This window comes from Hordeum vulgare, chromosome 7H (genome assembly GCF_904849725.1).
Source record: "Hordeum vulgare subsp. vulgare chromosome 7H, MorexV3_pseudomolecules_assembly, whole genome shotgun sequence".
Lineage (NCBI taxonomy): Eukaryota > Viridiplantae > Streptophyta > Magnoliopsida > Poales > Poaceae > Hordeum > Hordeum vulgare.
Window position 1 is genome coordinate 565,035,804 of NC_058524.1, and position 23,485 is coordinate 565,059,288.

General features: G+C 47.0%; 1 protein-coding gene across 1 annotated transcript; it reads right to left on the reverse strand.

Moving 5' to 3' along the window:
- Positions 1 to 14,185: 14,185 nt before the first annotated feature.
- LOC123408760 lies at positions 14,186 to 17,463 on the reverse strand. The gene is made up of 11 exons (XM_045101805.1): positions 17,268 to 17,463; positions 17,114 to 17,188; positions 16,432 to 16,527; positions 16,266 to 16,341; positions 16,090 to 16,176; positions 15,909 to 15,985; positions 15,740 to 15,832; positions 15,386 to 15,523; positions 15,049 to 15,154; positions 14,707 to 14,915; positions 14,186 to 14,620 (listed from the first exon to the last, which is right to left on the reverse strand). The coding sequence occupies exons 1-11, from the start codon at positions 17,340 to 17,342 to the stop codon at positions 14,552 to 14,554; spliced, it is 1,101 nt and encodes a 366-aa protein (XP_044957740.1). The 5' UTR covers positions 17,343 to 17,463; the 3' UTR covers positions 14,186 to 14,551.
- Between the last annotated feature and the right edge of the window lie 6,022 nt (positions 17,464 to 23,485).

Sequence of the window (23,485 nt, forward strand, 5' to 3'; positions counted from 1 at the left end):
ACACCTTCGGAGATACCTGTAGAGCATCTTTATAGTCACCCAGTCACGTTGCGACGTTTGATACACACAAAGCATTCCTCCGGTGTCAGTGAGTTATATGATCTCATGGTCATAGGAACAAATACTTGACACGCAGAAAACAGTAGCAACAAAAAGACACGATCAACATGCTACGTCTATTAGTTTGGGTCTAGTCCATCACATATTCTCCTAATGATGTGATCCCGTTATCAAGTGACAACACTTGCCTATGGTCAGGAAACCTCGACCATCTTTGATCAACGAGCTAGTCAACTAGAGGCTTACTAGGGACAGTGGTTTGTCTATGTATCCACACATGCACTATGTTTCCAATCAATACAATTATAGCATGGATAATAAACGATTATCATGAACTAAGAAATATAATAATAACTAATTTATTATTGCCTCTAGGGCATATTTCCAACAAATCTAGCAATGAGAGATGAAAGGACAAAGTTGCTAACCTTTGTGAACACTTGGATGGATGGGACGCTCAAATCTTGACAAATCTAGTGTGGGGGGGGGGGGGGGGGATAATCCCGAGGTACCCCAAAGAGGCGGAGTCGAGCGGGGTGCCTGCCCGCTCCGGCCAGCTCCTCTGTCCAGCCAGCTACGCTAGCCCGACGACTAGTCGTAGTCAACTACGACATCCTCTCAGGCGTCGTACTTCTTCATCTACAGTGTAACTTGTCCCCTGGGCGCTGGTTTATAAAGTGCCCCAGGGGACAAGCATAGCTTAGGTCCCAAGCTGCATATAGCTTGGCATGTAAGCTACCCATGGTAGCTTACATGCCAAGCAGCTTGGTATGTAAGCTACCCACCGTAGCTTACATGCCAAGCAGCTTGGTATGTAAGCTACCCACCGTAGCCAAGCTGCACATCCATACAAAAGGCCTTAGGCTGCCCTCTCACTCTCTCAGGCTCTCGGCCCCCCCACATACACACACTGAGACATGAGGCCAAGGAGGAGGCGCTTGTAATGCCCCAAGTGTAGAACCTTCCCTTTTTGGACCTACTTCATGTGGGACCACCTTGTCAGAGATTATGATGTTAAAGTTGATACCATGATTTCATGTGTGTTCCTTCTATTTCCTTCTCATGCATGCATGCATAGCATATTATTGCATGCCCTTACCTGAGTTGTTGCACTATGATTTCTTGTGGTGTTAGTAATAGATGTAGGTGGTGATCTTGTGGTTAGCTACCTTGTGATTTCATGTGTGATGTCATGTGATGATGGTGTGTGGAGTGTAGGAGTGGTTGCTTGGGATTTTCAAAGCCCATTGCAACTTTCAAACCCTTTTCCTCTCCTATTTTCTCATGTTCAAATTCCATCTTCACAAGAGCTGTTTTAAAATGTCTTGTACTTAGAGGTTATTGTGGGGATGATGATGTGGAGTTTTATTTTGGTCTTGAGGGTGTATATAAATCACAAAACAGTATAATTAATTGCTGTTTTGTATTTATTTAAATGCCCCATAAAATTCCTTTAGCATTTTATTTTAAAAGCTTAGGTATTTTTAGGCCCAGGGTCATTTTTGTTTTGATTTTTACTATCAGCAGTAGTCGTGAGGGTTTCTTTTCTTTCTCTGTTTTTTTACCTAATTAGGAATAATGCCAAGGCTGTTTTATTTCTTCCTTCTCTGGTGGGCTCCCTCCCACCCAGAGAGGCCCAGTTTCTCTCCTAGGCCCATACCCCTTCGAGCAGTGTAGCAGCCCACGCGAGACCCCTCTTCTTCCTCCCGACGTCATGCACGTATGAACGCAGCTCCACCTCTCGATCGCCTCCCCTTAATCCTGTGGCTCCAGCGTCTTCCCCGAGGTGATATAAGGTGGAGGGAACCCTCCTCCTCCCCTAGGGTTCCCTCTCCTTCTCCCCAGCGCCGCCACCTCCCTCCTTTCTCCTCTTTCTTCTCTGTAAGTCTCCTGTAGCTAGTAGCAGAGAGAAGCAGAGGAGCTCCGCCGCGTCTACGCCGTCCTCCCGCCATCTCCGGCGCCGGTGGCCATGTCCACGGGCTCGGGGAGACTCCCCGCGACCCATTCCCACCAGCGTTGAGGACGAGGGGCGACCACAACGTCGGCCAGGAGCGCGCCATCGCCTCGGCCCCGGAGTTCCCGTCGTCTTCCTCTACTTCGTCGCCAGCAGCGAACCGTCGGCGTCTTCCTCCCGAGCGGCTCGTCCTTCTTCCCCCGAGGTGAGCAAGGCCCTCTCTTCCCTTCTCCCTCGTTGGTTCCGACGAGCCGGTTGCAGGTAGCCGTGCCGTGCGTCTGCAGCAAGTGTACGTGCAGTCTGGAGCTTTTCGTGGTGCATGCAGTAGCAGTAGCAGTAGGAAGTCGCCCTCCTCGTGGTGCAGCAGCATAGCGCCTTGATCTCCCCGCGCACAGCAGCGGCAGCAACAGCAGTGCGGTGCACCGGCGGCCTCCCTGTTGCCGGCGCACCTCCGTGCAGTAGTAGTCTCGTCCGGTAGCGCAACAGCAGCAGATCGAGTAGAGGCGTGGTGGTTTCGGTGTTACATGTAGCAGAGGTTCTTTCCCCCCGTAGGTAACGCTGGACGTGTAGGGGGCTCGCCTCCGGTAGCGCAGCGCAGCAGCAACCCCAGAGAACACCCCGGCGAACTCCCTGTCGCTGGTGTTCTCTGTAGGCAGAGGGGGTGTCATGTTAGCTTACCTGTTTCAGATCCCTGTTCTGTCAATCACCATGTCGTAGCGCAGTGGTATAGCAGGTGTTTGTCTTCGAGAGGGTGTGGGTTCGAATCCCAGCTTGCCCCCTTTTTAGTTCCTGCTTCTTGGCATAGTGGCATGCAATAGCTGCACTTGCTATATAACTTGATCTTTCCCTTGTTGCTATCGAACTAGAGACTGCAGTAGAGTGGTAATGCTGTTGGGGGTGCTAGCAGAGGGTGCAGGGTTCGATTCCCCCTCACCCCTTTTATTTTTGTTGTTTTTGTTTCCCTTGTTGTTTTCTCTTGTATTGCTAGATGTGATGCCATGTTATTGCTACATCATGTGGCAGTTATTTGTTTCCTCCTCTCTGTTGCAACTTGTGTAGCCTAGTATATTTTGGTGTTGGTCATATATGTAGTGTGTGTGTGTGCAAGCCATGTTTAGTATGTGTAGGTTTGTGTGTTGATCTAGAGAATGATGTTGATGTGAATGATGTGGAGTATATGTGTGTGTGTGGAACTTCCCCACCTTTGCAAAACTATGCACCTTCACATGTCTATATGTGAGAGGGCATGGGGTTTGTGTGTGGGGATAGTTTGGTAGATATGCTTGTGATGTTGATGTGCATGACACAAACATGGGGTTCAAACCCCCATGTCACTTTGTCATTGTGCACATGAACCCTACCTTTGTAGTTGTCGTCTTAGAAGGGTACTTTATGGAGTTGCATATTCAGATTTGTAGCAAGTTTGATCTTTGATTCCATGGAATAGGTGGAGGCCAAGGGCATGAGTTTTTGTGTGTTAGTAGTAGGGGTTTTGCTCTACACCATAGTGGTGTCAATTACCTCTTGGTGTTATGTGTGTGCATACTATGCCTAGACAAAGTGGGCATGTGGCTGAAAAATTCCAGATTAGTGAACTCTGAAATTTCACTAAGTCTGGGATGCTGGAAACATTTTCTTCTCTTATAGATGAGGATGTGCTGGTCATTATGTTGAGAACTAGCCTTAGTTCAGTGCTAGGATTTTGAACCTGGTATGTTTGTGAAGCTTCCTGTCAATTTTCAAATCATTTGGTGTCCAGTAGGTTGTGTTTTGATTGCTGTCAAAAAGCTTCAGAACAGAGATAGAAACTCAGGTGCAGGAATTTTCACCAAGTCCCTGAGATCTGATGGTTTTGGGAAAGTTTGTGACCTTGTATCTTCTAGAGTTTAATTCCTTTTTCTGTGATTCTTGCTGGTGCTTGTAGTGTTCTTGGTTGGAAACAGCCACCTATATTATTTGTCATGTTTGAAGACCTGTAGCTATGTTGCATGCAGCTCCCAAAGAGCTAAGATGCAGATTAAGGCAGATTAGGTAGTTTTGTCATGTTGAACAATGTGTTTGCTTGATTGATGTTGTGGTGTTCTTCCTTGCTCAAATTCATTCATGTTGGAATGATACAGGTCTTGGCAACCTGGGAATACCAGATTTGTGCCATTTGAGTGTGTGGTGTTGAATCTTCCACGTAGAGCTTCATATCTTGTTTCGTTGATTCCCGTTGATCCGTAGCTCCGTTTGCGATGTTCTTTATATGGTTTTGCACCGTTTTCACGAGCTGCATCTGTTCATGTCATTCTCATGCATGCCAAAATAGCTTAGTGTACAGTTCTGTCCAGAAACTTGCAGTAGTTTATTTTGCTTGTGCTAGTGATAGAAATAGTGGTGCATGCTCAATTTTCATCTCATGCATCATGTGATTGTTGCATCTTGTGGTGCTGCTGTTCATTGGCTGTTATTCTTATGTTGGGCAATACGTGGAGTCAGGAGAGTACGTGCAGGACGATCCAGAACCATTCCAAGCTGAGGATATCACAGGCAAGATGATATGACCTTGATTCCATCTCTAGACTTGTTATGTTAGTTTCGTTTCCATGCCAAATTGCTCGCTGCCTACCACTGAAATTAAATTGTCTCTTCATATGCCATGAGCCCAAACACCGTACTCCTTCCTAGCAAACTTGTATGGCTAAGTAGGCTTGCTCAGCTACTTATGTTAGCGTTGCTAGTTGCAGGGGTTTTGACTCATGTGATAACATGAGCTTGATATCATCATATCAAATTCTGTTATTTATTTAATGCACCTATATACTTGGTAAATGACGGAAGGCCTAGCCTTTTGCCGGGTTCTTTGTTCCGTTATTGCCGCCTTAGTTACCGGCTACCGGTGTTTGATTCCATAATGATCGCTCCTAACACGTTCGGGGTTGTTATGGAGACCCCTCGATAAATCGCATAGTGCTAAGGCTTGTCCGACAGGACCCAACATTGGTGTTAATTTGCTAACAAGTTTATAATAATCTGCATAGGGAGTAGCTACCCCGAGGATCTTTAATTCAACAAACCCGGGCCAGTGCTCCTCATGAGTGTTGGTCCCAACTGGTCTGCCTGCGGGGCCACCACAAGGAAACTTGAGGTTTGGTACCTGTAGCTAGTTCCATCCGGCGTGTCCTGAGACTGAGATACGCGGCTCTTATCGGGGTCGTCGACACGTCGGGAGGTCCTGCTAGCCTTGCCTTACCTAAGCGGTATATCTTGCGTATAGGAATCCCAGTGAAGCTTTGGGTTCCCCCAGAGTTGAGGTTTTCCTCTAAGGAATCCGACGAGATCACGAGATTCGTGATAGAGGATGCCTTTGCGGCCTGTGTTCGTTTGTGATGGACTAGTTGGAGCACCCCTGCAGGGTTTAATCTTTCGGAAAGCCGTGCCCGCGGTTATGTGGCAATTTGGAATATTTTGATAACATCCGGTATTAGAGAACTTAAACATAAATAAATAAAAACTGCCAACTGTGTGCGTAACCGTGACTGTCCCTTCGAAGATCTCTCTTCGATCGAAAACACGGTGGGGTTATGAACGCCGTAGGTAGGTGTTCAGATCACTTAGTGATCAAGTAAATCCGACCGTTAGTGTAGACCACCTTTACTTCTAATTTGCGTAAGTTAGCCACTTAATCAAGCATAGGATGCTGCAGCCTAATACACTTCTCCCCTACCTTACCCAATAACATGACTAGTTCTGGCACCAAGGTCTTAGATTGCTGAGTCCCCGTGGCTCACGGATTCCTCCTAAACTCCTAGCAGGTACAGGTACCCCAGAGGCAGATGATCCCGACGTCACCCAGCTGGCGTGGCAGTACGACGAGGAGACAGACCACCTCTACGTGAACTATCCAGAGGACTGAGGTGTGGTCGTGATCGTGGGCCTGCAGCAGGGTAGCATAGCATTTTCCATGTTTTGTAGTCCGTAGCGGAACTACCTTGATTGTATCTGTGTTGTACTCTGAGCTTTAATAAGAAGACAGTCGAATCCCGAATTGTCTACTTTTATTATTATTTGTGTTATGTTACTTGCTTGCGAAACGCTTAGATGCGCTTCTTTCCTATTCGGGGGCCTCGACCCCCAGATCGGAAAGGACCACATCTTGGTTGTTACAGCGCTCAACTCTCTTCCTCCTCCAATACAGCTCCAGGAGCAACCTTGTACTGCCAATATACATCATATACACACATGCAGGAGTAGGGGTATTATCTCTCCTGAGAGCCCCGAACCTGGGTAAACCACCGCGTGCTATTACCCTATCCCGTCCCGGATCATCCACGACAGCCTTGCCCTCACCTCGATTAACCATCCCATGACATATGCCGTCAGGATACCCCCTATATCAAAATAACGACATTTGACGCCCACGGTGGGGCCAGTTGCCGCTGGAACCGCGGTCTGGGCGGGACCCTCTTCATCGTCACCACCGCGACATTTGATGCCGTTTCTCCGGCGTTGCTCGGGGGCTCGACATCAGCACGCCCCCGACGTACCGTGCGTGGCGGCGTGCTCGTGTCGTTCGCCTTCGATCCGCTTCCGCATACGCCGCGTTTGGCGTCCTCCACGTCGTCCGCTTCTTCGCCCATATGTGCAGGTCCGCCTGTGGCCTCGCCGCTGCGCACCATGGCTTCGTCCGCTCCTGCAGCGCGCCCCGCCGGCGCGTCCAAACTGCGGACCTGCGAAGCTCATGCATCGCCGCTGCCCCACATACCCTCCGACGTGTTCACGTTGCTCCGCTCGCCCGTGCCCCTGCGCGTGGCTCCGTGCGTGGCGCCGGTCGGCTCACCATGGCGCGCCCGGCCAACTCGTGCGCGCCTGCCGGCTCGCCCTCGCCGCACCTGGACGGCTCCCACCAGTTCATGTGCTGGCCATCCCCGTCTGCACGCATGCACGCACGTCGGGTTACTAACTTACTAGGCTACTTGGCTGCTTGGCCACAAGCATTTGTATGCATGCATGCATATGGTGCGTGCGTGGCCTGACTCGGCTGCACTACGGCGTACATGCATGGCCGGCTACATGCCCTGGCGAGCTACGCTGTTTGTGTGGCCTGGTGCTACATGCTTGGCCGGCTGCATCACGTGCGTGCATGGCCTGGCCGGCTGGCCGCCTGGTAGCCAAGGTACTTGGCCGGCTGCACCACGTCCGTGCCGTCTCCCGCACTGGCCGTCTCCCACGCGCTCGCCGGCTCGTCGCCCCGCGCTCGCCGGCTCGCTGCCCTGCGCTCGCCATCTCCCGCGCGCTGGCCGGCTCGTCGCCCCGCGCCCGCCGGCTCGCCGCCCCGCACTGGCCGTCTCCCGCGCGCCCGCCGGCTCCCGTCTGCTTGGCCGCCTGCATGTGCGCGCACATCCGGGTGCTTGGCCGCATGCATATGTACGTGCATGGCCGACTGCTTGGCCGCGTGCATGTGTACTGCTTGGCCATATGCATGTGTGCGCCCACGACCGGCTAGCTAGCTGGCTGCCGGTTCAAAAAAAAATAAAAAATGGAGTGGGCGCCAGATCGACTCGGTCGTGTCTACTTCGACATCGGCCGACTCCGGTGGCCCGTCTACTTCGACATCGGCCGACTCCGGTCGCCCGTCTACTTCGACATCGGCCGACTCCGGTTGCCCGTCTACTTCGACATCTGGCCGACTCCGGTCGCCCATTTGCTTCGACTCCCGGCATACTGGCATACCAGCCGACCACCAGAGGCTCGGCGGCTACACCCAGCGGGTGCCCCGGTGTTCTCGTCTAGCAAAACGCCACGACGACTGCAAGCCGCACCGATCATCATCGACAACAACCGTCTTGCCGACTGTAAAAAAGCAATGTGAGCTGTTCATCTACATGTTTTTACACCATGCACAAAATATGGATACCCCGAGCGACCCTCGGAGGCCATCCCCGCATCTGTTTCAGTTGCTTTACTGTTCACCCGGCGCTAGCTAGTCTCGGCCTCGGGTCGGCCGTTTGGCCTGATACGTTCGTTTTCATGGACGGCTTAGTAACCTGTACGGTACCGAAGGCCCGCTCTTTGTCTCAGCTACAGACCGCACCCCGGCTGTCCGGCTAGCGAGAGCAAAAGCTGGAGGTCACCACACGCGAAAAACGCCCAGGGAGAAAACGGCTTGGGCGACACGGTCGTTTCATTTGTGAGTATCTGCTCGGTCGAGTCTGCTCCCACAGTCCGAGTACTGTACGCTCCATTCCGCGGCCCACTCTTCGCCTCAGCTACAGACCGGCTCCCGGCTGTCCGGCTAGCAAGAGCAAAAGCCAAAGAGCGGGGAGAACATGAAAACGACTTAAGGGGGCTCGATCGTTTTATTTGTGAGTATCTGCTCGGTCGAGTCTGCTCCCAGAATCCGAGTACTGTACGGACCATTCCGCGGCCCACTCTTCGCCTCAGCTACAGACTGGCTCCCGGCTGTCCGGCTAGCAAGAGCAAAAGCCAAAGAGCGGGGAGAACATGAAAAAGACTTAAGGGGGCTCGGTCGAAACCGAGCCGACGCCCTTTGCATAAACTTGCACTCCCAAAACCAAATATTAGACATGTCTGCATCTACTAACCTTGTCTTTTGCATGATCATCTTGGCGAGAACCTCCCATCACCCGGATGGCTGGAGCCCGGACGGCTTCCGGCCGCTGGCTACTCCTGTCCGGCTAGGGCATTGACGGCTGTGGCCCGTAGCCGGCCAACATCATCAACATCTGCTACAACAACAGCAAGAAGCCTCCGCACGACTCTGCAAGTCGCCCGGAGGCTACACCCAGCGGGTGCGCTTGCGCGCCCCCGATGGAAACAGTCAGCCGACGGACTCTGCGTCCGTGCCCGGCATCGCCTCGCACGCACCAGCCGGCGGACCCCGCGTCCGCACCCGGCAGCGCCTCGCGCGCACCATTCGGCGGACATTGCGTCCGCGCCCGACATCCCCGACGCTACCGTCTACTCCAGCAACAACAAAGACCCTCCGTCTTACTCTTCGAGTCGCCCGGAGGCTACACCCAGCGGGTGCGCTTGCGCGCCCCCGATGGAAACAGCCAGCCAGCGGACCTCGCGTCCGCGCCCGGCGGCGCCTCGCGCGCACCGGCTGGCAGACCCCGCGTCCGCGCGCGGCAGCGCCTCGTGCGCACCAGCCGGCGGACCCCGCGTCCGTGCCCGGCAGCGCCTCGCGTGCACCAGTTGGCGGACATTGCGTCCGCGCCCGACATCCCCGACGCTACCGTCTACTCCAACAACAGCAAAGACCCTCCGCCTAACTCTTCGAGTCGCCCGGAGGCTCGGAGGCTACACCCAGCGGGTGCGCTGGCGCGCCCCCGCTGAAAACAAGCCACCCCCTCCCTATTGTAAAAGAACACATAGTGTAAGCCGGCTGATCCCTCGTCACCCCGTACGAGCTTGCGGACTGGCTCCGGCCGTTTGGCTTGCGAGGTGACATCAGGTAAGGCCGGATGCATGCAAAGTTCGGCTACAAAGGGTCGCCGACTCGGGCTCGGAGGCTACGCAGCGCACGCCCCTTGCTGGCTTTGACAAGCTCGGGGGCTCGCTAGCCGCTCGAACGCCCTCCCTATTGTAAAAGAACACATAGTGTAAGCCGGTTGATCCCTGGTCACCCCGTACGAGCTTGCGGACTAGCTCCGGTCGTCTGGCTGGCGAGGTAACGCCACGTAAGGCCGGATGCATGCAAAGTTCAGCTACAAAGGGTCGCCGGCTCGGGCTGAAAACAAGCCACTCCGTCCCCGGCTTGCAATCGACCGTCATCGACAACTTCTGCATCAACAACGACTGCGAAAACCCTCCGTCCGGCTCTTTGAGTCGCACGGAGGCTCGGAGGCTACTGTCGGGGGAATAATCCCCAGGTACCCCAAAGACGCAGAGTCGAGCGGGGTGCCTGCCCACTCCGGCCGGCTCCGCTGTCCAGCCGGCTACGCCAGCCCGACGACTAGTCGTAGTCAACTACGACGTCCTCTCAGGCGTCGTACTGCTTTATCTACAGTGTAACTTGTCCCCTGGGCGCTGGTTTATAAAGTGCCCCAGGGGACAAGCATAGCTTAGGTCCCAAGCTGCATATAGCTTGGCATGTAAGTTACCCATGGTAGCTTACATACCAAGCTGCTTGGTATGTAAGCTACGGTGGGTAGCTTACATACCAAGCAGCTTGGTATGTAAGCTATCCACCGTAGCTTACATACCAAGCTGCACATCCATACAAAAGGCCTTAGGCTGCCCTCTCACTCTCTCAGGCTCTCGGCCCCCACATACACACACTCAGACATGAGGCCAAGGAGGAGGCGCTCAGCTCTCTTCCTCCTCCAATACAGCTCCAGGAGCAACCTTGTACTGCCAATATACATCATATACACACATGCAGGAGTAGGTGTATTATCTCTCCGGAGAGCCCTGAACCTGGGTAAACCACCGCGCGCTATTACCCTATCCCGTCCCGGATCATCCACGACAGCCTTGCCCTCACCTCGATTAGCCATCCCATGGCATATGCCGTCAGGGTAACCCCTATATCAAAACAACGACATCTAGGAAGAAATTGAGAATGAACTCGAGCAATGGAAGAGAACGGAGGAGAGAAAAGAGAAAGCAGAGATCTATCTCTAGTCCTGGTTTGTATTACCAACCAGGACTAATGGCCCTCGCAAGGGCCCAAGCCTGGCGCAACCCTGCCACCACCCCTTTAGTCTCGTTTTTAACACAAACCGGGACTAGAGGTTTCTAATAATCCGGGACAAAAGCCTAGCCTCATGAACTGGAACTAGTGGAAGCATTAGTCGCGGTTCAAAAACCAACTCGGACTAATGCGTCAAACCAAAGGCCTCTTTTCTACTAGTGGCGGTTCTACTACCTACACCAATTTCATCTTATTGTTCTCCGCTAGATAGGAAATTTGGAGTGATTCTTTGTTGCACGCTGAGGGGTGATCATATGATTCTATTATGTTAGCATTGTTGAGAACTAGCGAAAGTATGAACCCTAGGCCATATTACCAAGCATTTATACAATGTTTTGCTCGTTTTTTTACATTTGCTACCTTGCTGTTTTTATATTTTCAGATTAAAAAAACCCTATATCTACTACCATACTACACTTGTATCACTATCTCTTCGCCGAACTAGTGCACCTATACAATTTACCATTGTGTTGGGTGTGTTGGTGACACAAGAGATTTCTTGTATTTGATTGCACGGTTGTTCGAGAGAGACAATCTTCATCCTACACCTCCCACAGATTGATAAACCTTAAGTCATCCACTTGAAGGAAAATTGCCACTGTCCTAAAAAACTCTGCGCTTGGAGGGGCAACAGAGTCTACAAGAATAAAATTGCGTAGTAGACATCAGTGTACGCTATGCAGTGGGCATGAAATTCAGGGCATGGCTCACGCAGTTCCATAGAACACATGTAGTTTGGGCATGGGGTCTCGTAGTTTGTAGTGCACCACCTTGCCGTCGACCTTCATCTTCCCCTTCTCCATCTCACCTCCTCCTCCTGACGCGAGGCACCACCTAGCAGCGCACGCGGGCGGACGACGGCAAGCAACTCGTAATGAAGTCCATTACGGTTTGGTGAATTGGCGTGTGCAGTTCGGGATTTCAGCGGCGTGACGCTCAGGCATGTGGTTTCCCCGATGTAATTTGGTCGTGTGTGTAGTGCGGTTAGGTTCAGTTGTGTGTGCATTCAAAAATCATTAGCACCACCCTTGCAGCTCGATGGTTAAGTACTTTTTTGGTTGTTGCACGTGTGTACTTTCCGTGTGCGTCTCTATATTAACAAGGTTATTGTTGAGGAGTTTGCACTACATTGTAGCAAAATGTGTGTGGTTCACTTTGAAAAAAATTAAAAACCTGCAGTTCGGTATTCTCAGCCATTGTAGTACAAAAAAAGTAGTGTGGTTGAGTTCTCAATTGTGTTGAAGTTCATTTACGCCCGACGTGAAGCGCGATCAACTTCCTTCGCTTGAAAAATTTACGTGTGACAAAAAAAGCATGTAGTTCGCTTGTCCATAGGATGCAGTGCGGTTTTCAGTTTGAAGCAGTGTGGTCTTGTGTCTGATGCGGTTGAGGCATCAATTTTGGTGTCTCGAAAAAGAGAGTGTCCCCATTCGGTAATTTCAAAACCGCTCTTAAACCGTAAGGAATTAGAGAGGGTGTTCTACAAGAAAAAGTTGTGCATCGTCGATATCTTTCCAACGCTGTATCATTTGCATCATTCCGACAAGAGGTTTAGAAAATTCACAAAAATACGCTCGCTGACACTCGTTGGCCGCCGCACGGTTTTCAAAATTCATTTAAAACCGTGAGGAATCTCAATGAATACCTAACATATGAAAGTTGTGCCTATTACATAGCTTCCAACTCTGTATCACACGCCTCCTGCCAACAAAAGGTTAAAAAACTATAGCAAAACCGTACCAAAAACATAGAAAAATTTGAAAAACTGAATTACATGCTTGAGTAAATTTGAAAGTACTCTTAAGTCGTAAGGAATTAAAGAGAGTGTTCTATATGAAAAAGTTGCGTCTCGATGATATCCTTCCAACGCCGTAGTGTTTGCTTCATTCCAATGAACGACATAGAAAAAATCACGAAAACACACACGCTGCCACTTGTCAACCGCCCACCGTTTATGAAACCGCTCTTAAACCGCAAGGAATATCGAAAAGTGTTCAACATGGCGAAGTTGGGCATAATCCATAGCTTTCTAACGCCGTATCATAAGCCTCGTTCCAACAAACAGTTTAAAAGCTAGATAAAAAAGGTGTCAAAAAATGCGTGCAGTTCTTTCTGCGACGGGAAGTTCACTCGTCTTGGTATTGCAGTACTCTTTGCTTGGCAATGTTGTGCACCCGTGTTGAGCGTGTAGTTCGAAAGTGTTGTTAGAATATTATTTTGCTCCCAACGTTTTTTTTGAACCATTCTGCTCCCAATGTTAGAATATATAATATAAGCACTGTTTCTGCATTTCGGTGTTGGTCTGATTTATCCAGTTTTTACCGATAGTACATGCATTAGCATCAAGTAACTAACAAAAAGTTATAGCTACTATTTTTAAATGTCATACTTATAAGGGATCTTAATACTTCATAGCTATAATGACATTTAAATTTCTCAATGCATTGCTTCTGAATAGTTGTCAATAATCATGCCTTTTTGCTTTCTTCTTTTCGCTAACATCCACCAAGTTCATTATATTACATATGTTTTCAATGGTGACTGTTTCTGCTAGCTGTGCAGATATGTTGCATGTCGAATAGTGCTTCTATGCATTGTAATGTCAATCGTGAAACAAATATATGGTATGTTTCTTATTCTTTTTCTTAATGAACTTCGGAAGATTTGCCACTTTAAAGCATGTATATTTTTCTTCTATCCGTTTCTTCTCATAGTATCTCTTTCCATATGTTAATTTTCTACCTCTTTCAGTGCAAAATTCAAGCAGGCTAATAGAAGCTGCAGTTAGCATGAGCAGCAAGATGGGTGAACATGGTTATACGGTGAGCCAGGAGCAGAGCAATAACCGGACGGAAGTTTATTACTCCTTCCGTTCCTAAATATAGTTTTTTTAAAGATTTCACTAACGGACTACATGCAGATGTATATAGACATATTTTAGAGTGTAGATTTATTTATTTTATTCCGTATGTAGTCTTTAGTGAAATCTTTAAAAGACTTATGTCTAGGAACGAAGGGAGTACATTCAGTGAGTGGTATTCTGTCTATCCAGAAGTGAGATGAAACGGCATGTTCCTGTTTTCTTAAATATTTTAGACAGTGGCAATCAGTGCGGTGTACCTATCTTTTTGTTCCTCACATTGTTCAGTTAAAGTGACATTGTATAACTTTCTCAATTACTCCCTCCGTTTTTAAATATAAGTATTTTTAAAGATTTCACTAAAAGACTATATACGTAGCAAGATAAGTGAATCTACACTGTCTATGTACACACATATGTAATCTTCTAATAGAACCACTAAAAACCTCTAAAAAGACTTGTATTCAGGAACGGAGGGAGTACTTACTTACGTACCCACACAAAAAAAAAACATCAACGCGGATAGTGACCAGTCAGCACTCATTCTTGGTTCGTTGCAACACACAAAAGCTACATACGATCAATAAATTTATGTGAAATTTCAACTCAATAAATCAAACATCCAATATCATGTATTAAGACTAAAGTGATCCCAATGAATATCCAAGTAGCAAATTTGTTCACATACTGGTATTTTACAACAATACAGTACAATATTCGCTGAAATTGACAAAATACACTCCCCTCAACTATTTTTATTTATTTATGGAAAAGCAAGAGAAGCCCATACAAGCAGTGTCAGTATACAGTTCTCAATGAATGATCCACATAGCAACAATATGTTTATGCTACACAGGGTGGACAGCAAGCCCAGACTCAGTGTCCCTACTGTAAACCCCAGGGTCCAAAGGAAAAAGCCAAGCATGACTGTTGAAAACTTCCTTGCCGTCGTGTGAAAATTCATATGCAGCACAAACTAATCAATTTTGACATTTGAATATAGGAGCGTGTCCTTGGTAAGCGGCATGTTCATGAGCAGGCAAATCTGCACAATCAGCACATAGTGTCGTCAGAGATGCGTTTCGACAAAGTTAATCAATAATAGGCAAGAGTACGAGAAAGCATGCTCACCCCAATGAGGGTTGAGACAAGAAGGATGATCCCTGTAATCCATGCAAGACTCAATCTAACAAGGTATATAGCAGCTATAGAAGCTGTAGCCTTAGTTTTAGATGCTTCTGCAAGCAGTCTTGAGATATGCAGTGAAGACGGTCCATCAGTGATGGATGCCAAGGATGTTGAAGCCTCCTTAGTGGATATTACCAGCCCAACAAGTTTCCCTATATTAACACATGACAAATGTCAAGCAGAAGAAAAAATATGAACTGGCAATAGTGATTTGCAAATAAAACAAGAGTACTGATTCATAAGGTTATGTTTCAAGTCAACAATCAACAGCACAAAGTAAGTTACCGTTATATGCTCCCTGCAGTTGATTAAATGCTTTGGTGAGAGCTGTTTGAACTACTTCAGCTCCCTGCTTGACAATTTCTGTGGAACCATATTCATCTTCCAGAGCCTAAATAAACCAAGCAAATAAGTAACTTTATAGCACTAACATAGGGGAGTCATGTGCTTCATAATAATATTTAAGTTGCATAAAGATACTGTTGCTGTGTTGCCTGGGTCTATTCACAGTTCATAATATTTAAGTTGCATAATGAATAGTTACAGGGTCTCTTGAATATTTTGCTGTTCACAGTTCATAAGAATATTCAAATTGCAGCTAAAGATTTATGTTTATAATTACCTTAATGCCCGTGAAGTGGCATACTAATAACTCTGCAGGGCTCACGATGCCTCCTGAGAAATCTTCGTGAACCTGAATACCGCTTTTGATGGTTTTGTGAAGGGAGATCAAGCTGGATGCAAATTCAACGTCTACTTCCTGTGTAGACATGCAAATGAAGTTAAATAGTTCCTACAATTTTGTGGTCAATTTTGAACAAACTAGGAAACGACCTCCTGGATGAATTTTGTGGTCAAGTAGGAAGTGACCTCATCCAATTTTAAAATAAAAGGCAATGCATCCCCAGAGACGAGTTATGTTCTTTTAAAGCCAGGTTCAGGTTAGTATGCAAATGGACGATGAAGCGATGCTAACCTTCTTGAGGAGCAAAGTAAGACTGTTTCCACTCTTCAATGGGATGTTTAATTTGCTATCAGCCTTCTGATAGGATCCCTCTAACCAGATTGCCTGCGCACGCAAAATTCTACTTATAGTTTCTAAATTGTATAGCACTAGTTTCCTCCAAAAGAAACAATATACTTACCAAGTCGGTGAGTTCATTGTCAAGAACATCTGATCCAGAAGATTCATCTGAACGAATGACAATCAATTCATCCTTATCTGCAACGTACATGACCAATGATATATATGTGTTGACAGGGCAAATACAGAAGTAGGGGCATCCAAGTTCCAAAAGCAGGGAGATGCTCAGTAATTAGTCAGACCTGTAAGCCCTGTAGCAGCACTTTTTGCACCATCAATCTTGGTTTTGTAAATACTACCGGCATCAGATACGAAGCTATCGACAGAGTCTGGTATATAATCAAGAGAGACACCATTAGTCGCTACATCAAAATGCATGAAAAATTCTGGTAAAATCATCCCCAACAAATTAACATACCATGGGATCCATCAATTTGCATCAAGAAAACAGCACGAGGCCTGTCAAATGGTTTTGGCAGTAGCAACTCGTTTAACTGAAAATCAAGATAGACAAAGGTTGAATAGCTTAGATGGAGTAGCACTATGCATGCAAAGTGGTAGCTGAATCATGAAAGCTAAATAACCTTTGCAGAAGAAGGTGCAGGAAGCATGGCAGGTGGTGCAAAACCAAGCAAGACAGAAACAGCTGCAGAAACTTCATCAAGTGACATCGACATGGCCTGTTGTAGCATGACAATGCATATATCATGAGATCATACTGACACGTGGGGTACGAATGAAATAAAAACAAAAACTAAGGTTGATCTGTCATGGTAACCAGCATCATCTTCACACTTGAAGCAGTAAGGGGAGGCAATTAGTCGAGGCAAGGGTAAAGTGCTATTCGGGCATGTATAAACGCAGGTGCTTGAAGAGGTGCTTATAGCAAACAAAACAAAAAGCTATTTCTTGGCATGCATGTCAGCTTTTATAGGTACCTCTGATTAGCTATGCATGTAACTACCTGTAGCTAAAAGATAATACAACTATCTGATTAAGTGCCCATGGAGAGTATAGGTGCTTAACTTTCTTCTTCAGAACGAGTAGATGAGATGACATATATGGCTGGGCAGCTGACGACCTATTAGCTATGTTGGCTCTCTTTGAGCCCCGGCGTAAATGCATCATATCGCGTTGTAACAGCTACTGCTAGTATTTGGTGCTGTCATCTGGTATTTGTGTTTTGACGATCTATTAGCTGTACTCGTTCGAGCGCGTGAGAAGCAGCAACGGGTTGGTCCGTAGAGAAAGAGAAGGGGACCGAACCTGGTCGTCTTGCTGATCCCGCAGGTAGCGGTGCGACGCGCCGTCGATGAAGGCGGCAGCGGCGTGTCCCTGACCCTGCGGCCGCATACGGATGGAGCCATCGTAAGGGGGGCACGACAGATAAGGGATTGCTAAGAGAGGGAGAGCTGGGTACCTCAGGGGCGGCGACGGCGGAGGAGAAAGCGAGCGCGATGAGAGGAAGGAGGAGGAGGAGGTGACGGCAAGCCATGGTCGCCGGCGTCGGCTGGAGATCGGATCGAGTGGCTACAGAAGATTTGGATCTTCGTTGGCCCCCTCTGTCTCCCTCAATGAAATAGGTTGGGGAAACAAGTTGCGTAAGCTTGTTTGGTTAGTGTGATCCCGGCGGGGATAATTCCCGGCTTAGAATGGTGTGTGTGTTCGGTTGAGGGTGGGACGGGAAAATCCTGGCCTGGCCCACCTCGTTCCGCGATGTTCCATGGGGAAGAAAAGAACCTTCTTCGAGCAGTGAAATGAATCCAACTCCAAGTTAAGGTGATGGGTGTCAAATAGAGGATCAACCGAGTTCATGGATATATTTGTTCCACGAGTGGATTGTATCCCTTGCAACCAAACATGACTTACGCCTCGTTTGACAGAAGTGGATCGAGGGGGTTTTCACAGAATTTTCCTCACATGGCCCACAACCCGCGTAGAACCCTGCCAAACCGTTTGGTGCACGAGGGTTTCACAGCCCAACCCCTCCGATACCCTCGTTCTACGCGGTTTTCAGACCTCGAGTCCCACCTCGAGGATTCTGCACAGACGACGCGGTCGTCGCTTTCTCAACACGCCACCACCGCCGCTTGCTCAATGCAACGCGCCGCCTACTCCTCCTTCTCAAGACGTCGCCGCCCGACGCCTTGACGCCGGTGTGCTCCTCCAGCATACCCCCGACTGTAAGTACTCGTCTCCGCTCGCCTCACCTCCCCCACTTCCCCTCGCATCTAGGTTTCTTCAACCCCGGCCATGGCTGCCACCGCGACCTTGCCGCCAAGCTCACCAAGCACGTCGTCTTCGAGGGCAGCAAGGTCATCACCAAGTTCACCTTCGCTTAGGCTAGGTCGTTTCTGTCTTCTTGGTCGATTGATGGTTCTCTGTAACACTTGTTAGCTGTTCAGACTGTTGGAAATATACCCTTGAGGCAATGATAAAATAGTCATTATTATATTTCCTATTTCAAGATAATCGTTTATTATCCATGCTATAATTGTATTGAATGAAAGCATAGATACATGTGTGGATATATAGACAAAACAATGTCCCTAACAAGCCTCTAGTTGGCTGGCCAGTTGATCAAGGATGGTTAAGGTTTTTTGACCATATGCAAGTGTTGTCACTTGATAACTGGATCACATCATTAGGAGAATCAAGTGATGGACTAGACCCAAACTATGAACGTAGGATGTGATCGTGTCATTTTATTGCTATTGTTTTCTGTATGTCAAGTATTCATTCCTATGACCATGAGATCATGTAACTCACTGACACCGGAGGAATATCTTGTGCGTATCAAACGTCACAACGTTACTGGGTGACTATAAAGGTGCTCTACAGGTATCTCCGAAGGTGTCCGTTGAGTTAGCATGGATCAAGACTGGGATTTGTCACTCTGTGTGACGGAGAGGTATCTCGGGGCCCACTCGGTAATACAACATCACATACAAGCCCTGCAAGCAATGTGACTCAAGTGTAAGTCACGGGATCTTATATTACGGAACGAGTAAAGAGACTTGCCGGTAACGGGATTGAAATAGGTATAGGGATACCGACAATCAAATCTCGGGCAAGTAACATACCGAAGGACAAAGAGAATGTTATACGGGATTATATGAATCCTTGGCACAAAGGTTCAACCGATAAGATCTTTGTAGAATATGTAGGAACCAATATGGATATACAGGTCCCGCTATTGGATATTGACCGAGGAGTGCCTCGGGTCATGTCTACATAGTTCTCGAACCCGCAGGGTCTGCACACTTAAGGTTCGATGATGTTTTAGTATAGTTGAGTTATATGTGTTGGTGACCGAAGGTTGTTCGGAGTCCCGGATGAGATCACGAACGTCACGAGGGTTTCCGGAATGGTCCGAAAATGAAGATTGATATATAGGATGGTTTCATTTGTTTACCGGAAAGATTTGGGGCATTACCGGCAGTGTACTCGGAGTGACCAATGGGTTCCGGGTATTCACCGGGAGGGGCCAACCCACCCGGGAGTGAGCCCAGTAACCGTAGGGTGGCGCACCGGCCCTTAGTGGGCTGGTGAGGCCATCCCAAGAGGGCTATGGCACCACAAGTGGAAAAAACCAAAGGAAAAGAAAAAACAAGGAAAGAGGGAGGTGGGAAGGAAGGAGTGGACTCCTTCCCCCAAACCGAATTGGGGTGGGAGTCCACCTCCTCCCAATCGACCGATGCCCTTGGGCTCCCTTGAGCCCCAAGGCTATCCCCTCTCCTCCTCCTATATATATTGGTGGTTTTAGGGCTTTTGAGACACAACTTTGCCACGTGCAATTCAAACCTATACCACGTAGTTCTCCCTCTAGATCGGATTTCTACGGAGCTCGGGCGGAGCCCTGCAGGAGTAGATCATCACCACCACCAGTGCACCGTCACGCTGCCGGAGAACTCATCTACTTCTCCATCTCTCTTGCTGGATCAAGAAGGCCGAGATCGTCATCGAGTTGTACGTGTGCTGAACGCAGAGGTGTCGTCCGTTCGGCGCTAGATCGGAAGGATCGTGGGACGGATCGTGTGATGACGGTGATTTGAATCAGGAAGTTGTACCACTACATCAACCGCGTTTCTTAACGCTTCCCGCTTAGCGATCTACAAGGGCATGTGGATCTAATCTCCTCTCGTAGATGAACATCACCATGATAGGTCTTCGTGTGCGTAGGAATTTTTTGTTTCCCATGTAACGTTCCCAACATAGACCATGTCGTAGTGTATCTTGTGCTTGTTGTTGAAGCTATCTTCTTGTGATTGTAGTGGATCTGTCTTCCCTTTTAGATCATCTGATGTTCCTGAAGCTAACAATTGTTGGGTATTATTCAGATTGTTAGTTTTAGATTTGCTACGGGATGTGATAGTTCTCCTATCATGCCCAGTTTTCTTGGCCATTTTTTTGGTAACTGACATATGTTTTCTTACCCAAAGCTTCTGCCATGTTTCTTTGATATAAAATCATGCACTAAACGACTCTTATCTCAACCTATGTTCCGAGTCAAATGTGTTGATATAGAATCAAAGCTTGGTCATTTTTGCTCTCTCTAAAAAAAGCAAGTAAACCAATGTTGATTACATAGTTCTCTTCCCCTAAATATAATATGTAGTTCTCTTAGAAGTTTTCAAAACATATAACTGTGTTGTTTGATAGTCGTTCTCTCAAACACACATAAAAGCACTCTCTGAAAATGCACTTTTAGTTACATCTGTATATCTCTGAAATACAAGCACTATGTATTTTTAATATAGTCGTGTAAAAAAACATGACACACAAACACAGTGGTGTATTTGCATTGTAGTTCACGCAATGTTGATTGATTCGGTTGCCTTTTGGCACAGTATCCACATGGATCATAGCATGTCTTTGCTTTAGGTGTGTTATATGTCCACGTAGCATTCCTTGCTTTAGTTGAAGAAAACCAATATGCCTTGCTTTTCAAACCAATAAACAATTAAAAAGCAAGTTACATTGTATTCGACTGCAAAAATATAATTTGGCTCTTGGCATATAAGAACTCTCTCAACATTTTTTGTAACCTGAACATATAAAATACATAGGCAAGTGCCTTATTTCAGTTGCCCCTCTAGTATTGACTCAAAAACACAGAAACGACGTGGCTTTGATTTTTCAGTTCACTTTGACAAAAAAACGTAATGTGGGCGATAAGCCTATAATAGGGTGTGGAGAAAGCAATATTGTTATCTCTTCTTGAGCATCTCCATGTAATAATCTTGTAATTAGAGTACATTGTTAAAGATCTTGTTCAGAAGCTGAGTATTATCTGTCGATCCTGGATTTGCTACGCCAGTTGCAGCAAATATGCGCTCTAGCAAATTGTTGTTGTAATTCTAAAACTTAATTAGAATACGGTAGTCAAATCGGCCAGACAATGCTACTATCTCTTCTTCAGTATCTCCATGTAATACTGTTCAATACTCGAGGAACAAAGAAGCAGTAGCCATGAACAACAAACAAGAGAAGTTATTTGTTTATAGTTTTGATTTCTGTTGTTACTTCATAAAGATATGTGTACTCACTTATATTCATTAGTTGTAGGCAGAGTAGTTATATTTGAAATCTAGTTTAATTGACTCTAGTTTAATTTATGGCAACACTTTCAGATTATACATGTCATCCATTCTGGTGTGGTAGTACCATCTTCCATGCTTAGATTATATAATAAAATATGAAAAGTAGTGTCATGTATTCCGTGGTAAGATGCAACTTTTGGTTAATTCTCCATGAGTGTTGGTGGAAGAATATAGTAGGGATGTTTGTTTCTCTCTCTCTCTCTCTATATATATATATATGCTTGGATTCTTTTTGGGGTGGAAGAGTTGCTTCCGTCTTGGGATCCACTTGTCATGCCTAACTTTGGCAATGTAGACAAGCTCTTTGGCCTTTTGACCTTCTTTCTTTACCGAAGAAGTATATCCTACTTGATGGCCCTTATAGTCTTATTATCCTGCTTGTTGCTTGCAGATTCTAGTTTTAGTGTCGAGATGAATTCTGAAATTATCGACCTAATTCAGTAGAGAAGAAGAGAAGATGATGAATACATGATGTCCTTTATTTGGACCGTATTGCACCGAATGCGTAATAGAGGAGCAATCGAGAGAAAGCAACGACATAGCTCCATCGTATACGGAAAGAAGCGTGTCAATGATATTCTTATAGAGCATATTAAGAACTGCTTCATAGCTTATAGGATGGATCCACATATCTTTAGGGCTTTGGTGTATTACCTTAGAAGAGAAAAGTTGATATTGGATACTGAAAGCACAATTGCTCCCTAAGATGGTTTTGATAATAGATCACAACATGTGCATCATTGGACTATTGAGCTTATCCAAGTATATATCGGAAAAGTTCAAAGATGCCTTGGCTAAAGGATTGTGAGGAGAAACCCCTTGAGGAAGGAAGGAATATGATTGGCTCAAGCTTCAAGCAAGAAGACTCTACATTTTACATTTGTGAGAAATCACTTTGAGCCCATATGAAAGCCAATACTATTAAAAGGGGGTGAGGTACTATGATGAATTGGTTGCCCAAGTGCTCAGAGATAGCCACCAAAAATACTCAGTCATTCTCCCACAAGATATCGCTGTCCAAAGCTAAACCAGCAAAATCGGTGCCACCAATATTTTCCACTAGGCCCTACCGATTTTCCACGAGTCAGATCCTTTGCCAAACCCTAATATCTTGGTACCACCAACTTTCATATCGGTGCCACCGAGATTCAGTGACCAACTTTCTGTTGATAAAATTCCAAGAATCGGAATTTCCGAGATTCATATATCGGTCTCACCGAGAATTCAAAAGTTGCCACATTTAGTACAACTCGGTACCACCTAGATTCCTTTAGGTATCACCGAGTTAGGCAATAATGTTGTAACGGTTGGATTTTGGGAGATGCCTATATATACCCCTCCACCTCCTCTCATTCGCAGAGGAAGCACTCGAAACACACACCCACTTGCGAGATCCATATTTATGAGAGAGAGCCACCTAGTCATGTGTTGAGATCAAGAGATTCCAATCCAACCATTTGAAACTTGATCTCTAGCCTCCCCAAGTTGCTTTCCACAAGATCAATCTCTCCTACCCATGCCAAATCTGTGAGAGAGTGACTGAGTGTTGAGGAGACTATCTTTTGAAGCACAAGAGCAAGGAGTTCATCGTTCTACCACATCTATTACCTTTTGGAGAGTGGTGCCTCCTAGATTGGTTAGGTGTCGCTTGGGAGTCTCCTACTTCGTGTTGTGGAGTTGAACCAAGTTTGTAAGGGAAAGGAGATCGCCTACTTCATGAAGATCTACCGTGAGTGAGGCTAGTCATGTGTGGATCTAAGCCATGGTGGAATAGACAAGGCCGCTTCTTCGTGGACCCCTTGTGGGTGGAGCCCTCCTTGGACTCTCGCGACCATTACCCTTCCTGGGTTGAAGTCTCAACTAACGTGGACGTACGATAGCACCACCTATCGAAACCACACTAAAAATCCTCGTGTCAACCTTTGCGTTTGATCTTCCTACCTTACCCTCTAGATTACATTTGCATGTCTTTACTTTCCACTATTATACCCTTAGATATGCATGTGTAGGGTGAACTTGACTAGTCATAATTGCT

Excerpts from the sequence above, each read along its gene's own strand:
- LOC123408760 (XM_045101805.1), bottom strand. The coding sequence starts at position 17,342 with ATGGCTTGCCGTCACCTCCTCCTCCTCCTTCCTCTCATCGCGCTCGCT. Across the intron at positions 16,528-17,113 it reads GGGATCAGCAAGACGACCAG|GCCATGTCGATGTCACTTGA; the intron begins GTTCGGTCCCCT and ends ATGCTACAACAG. Across the intron at positions 14,621-14,706 it reads TTGTCTCAACCCTCATTGGG|ATTTGCCTGCTCATGAACAT; the intron begins GTGAGCATGCTT and ends CTGATTGTGCAG.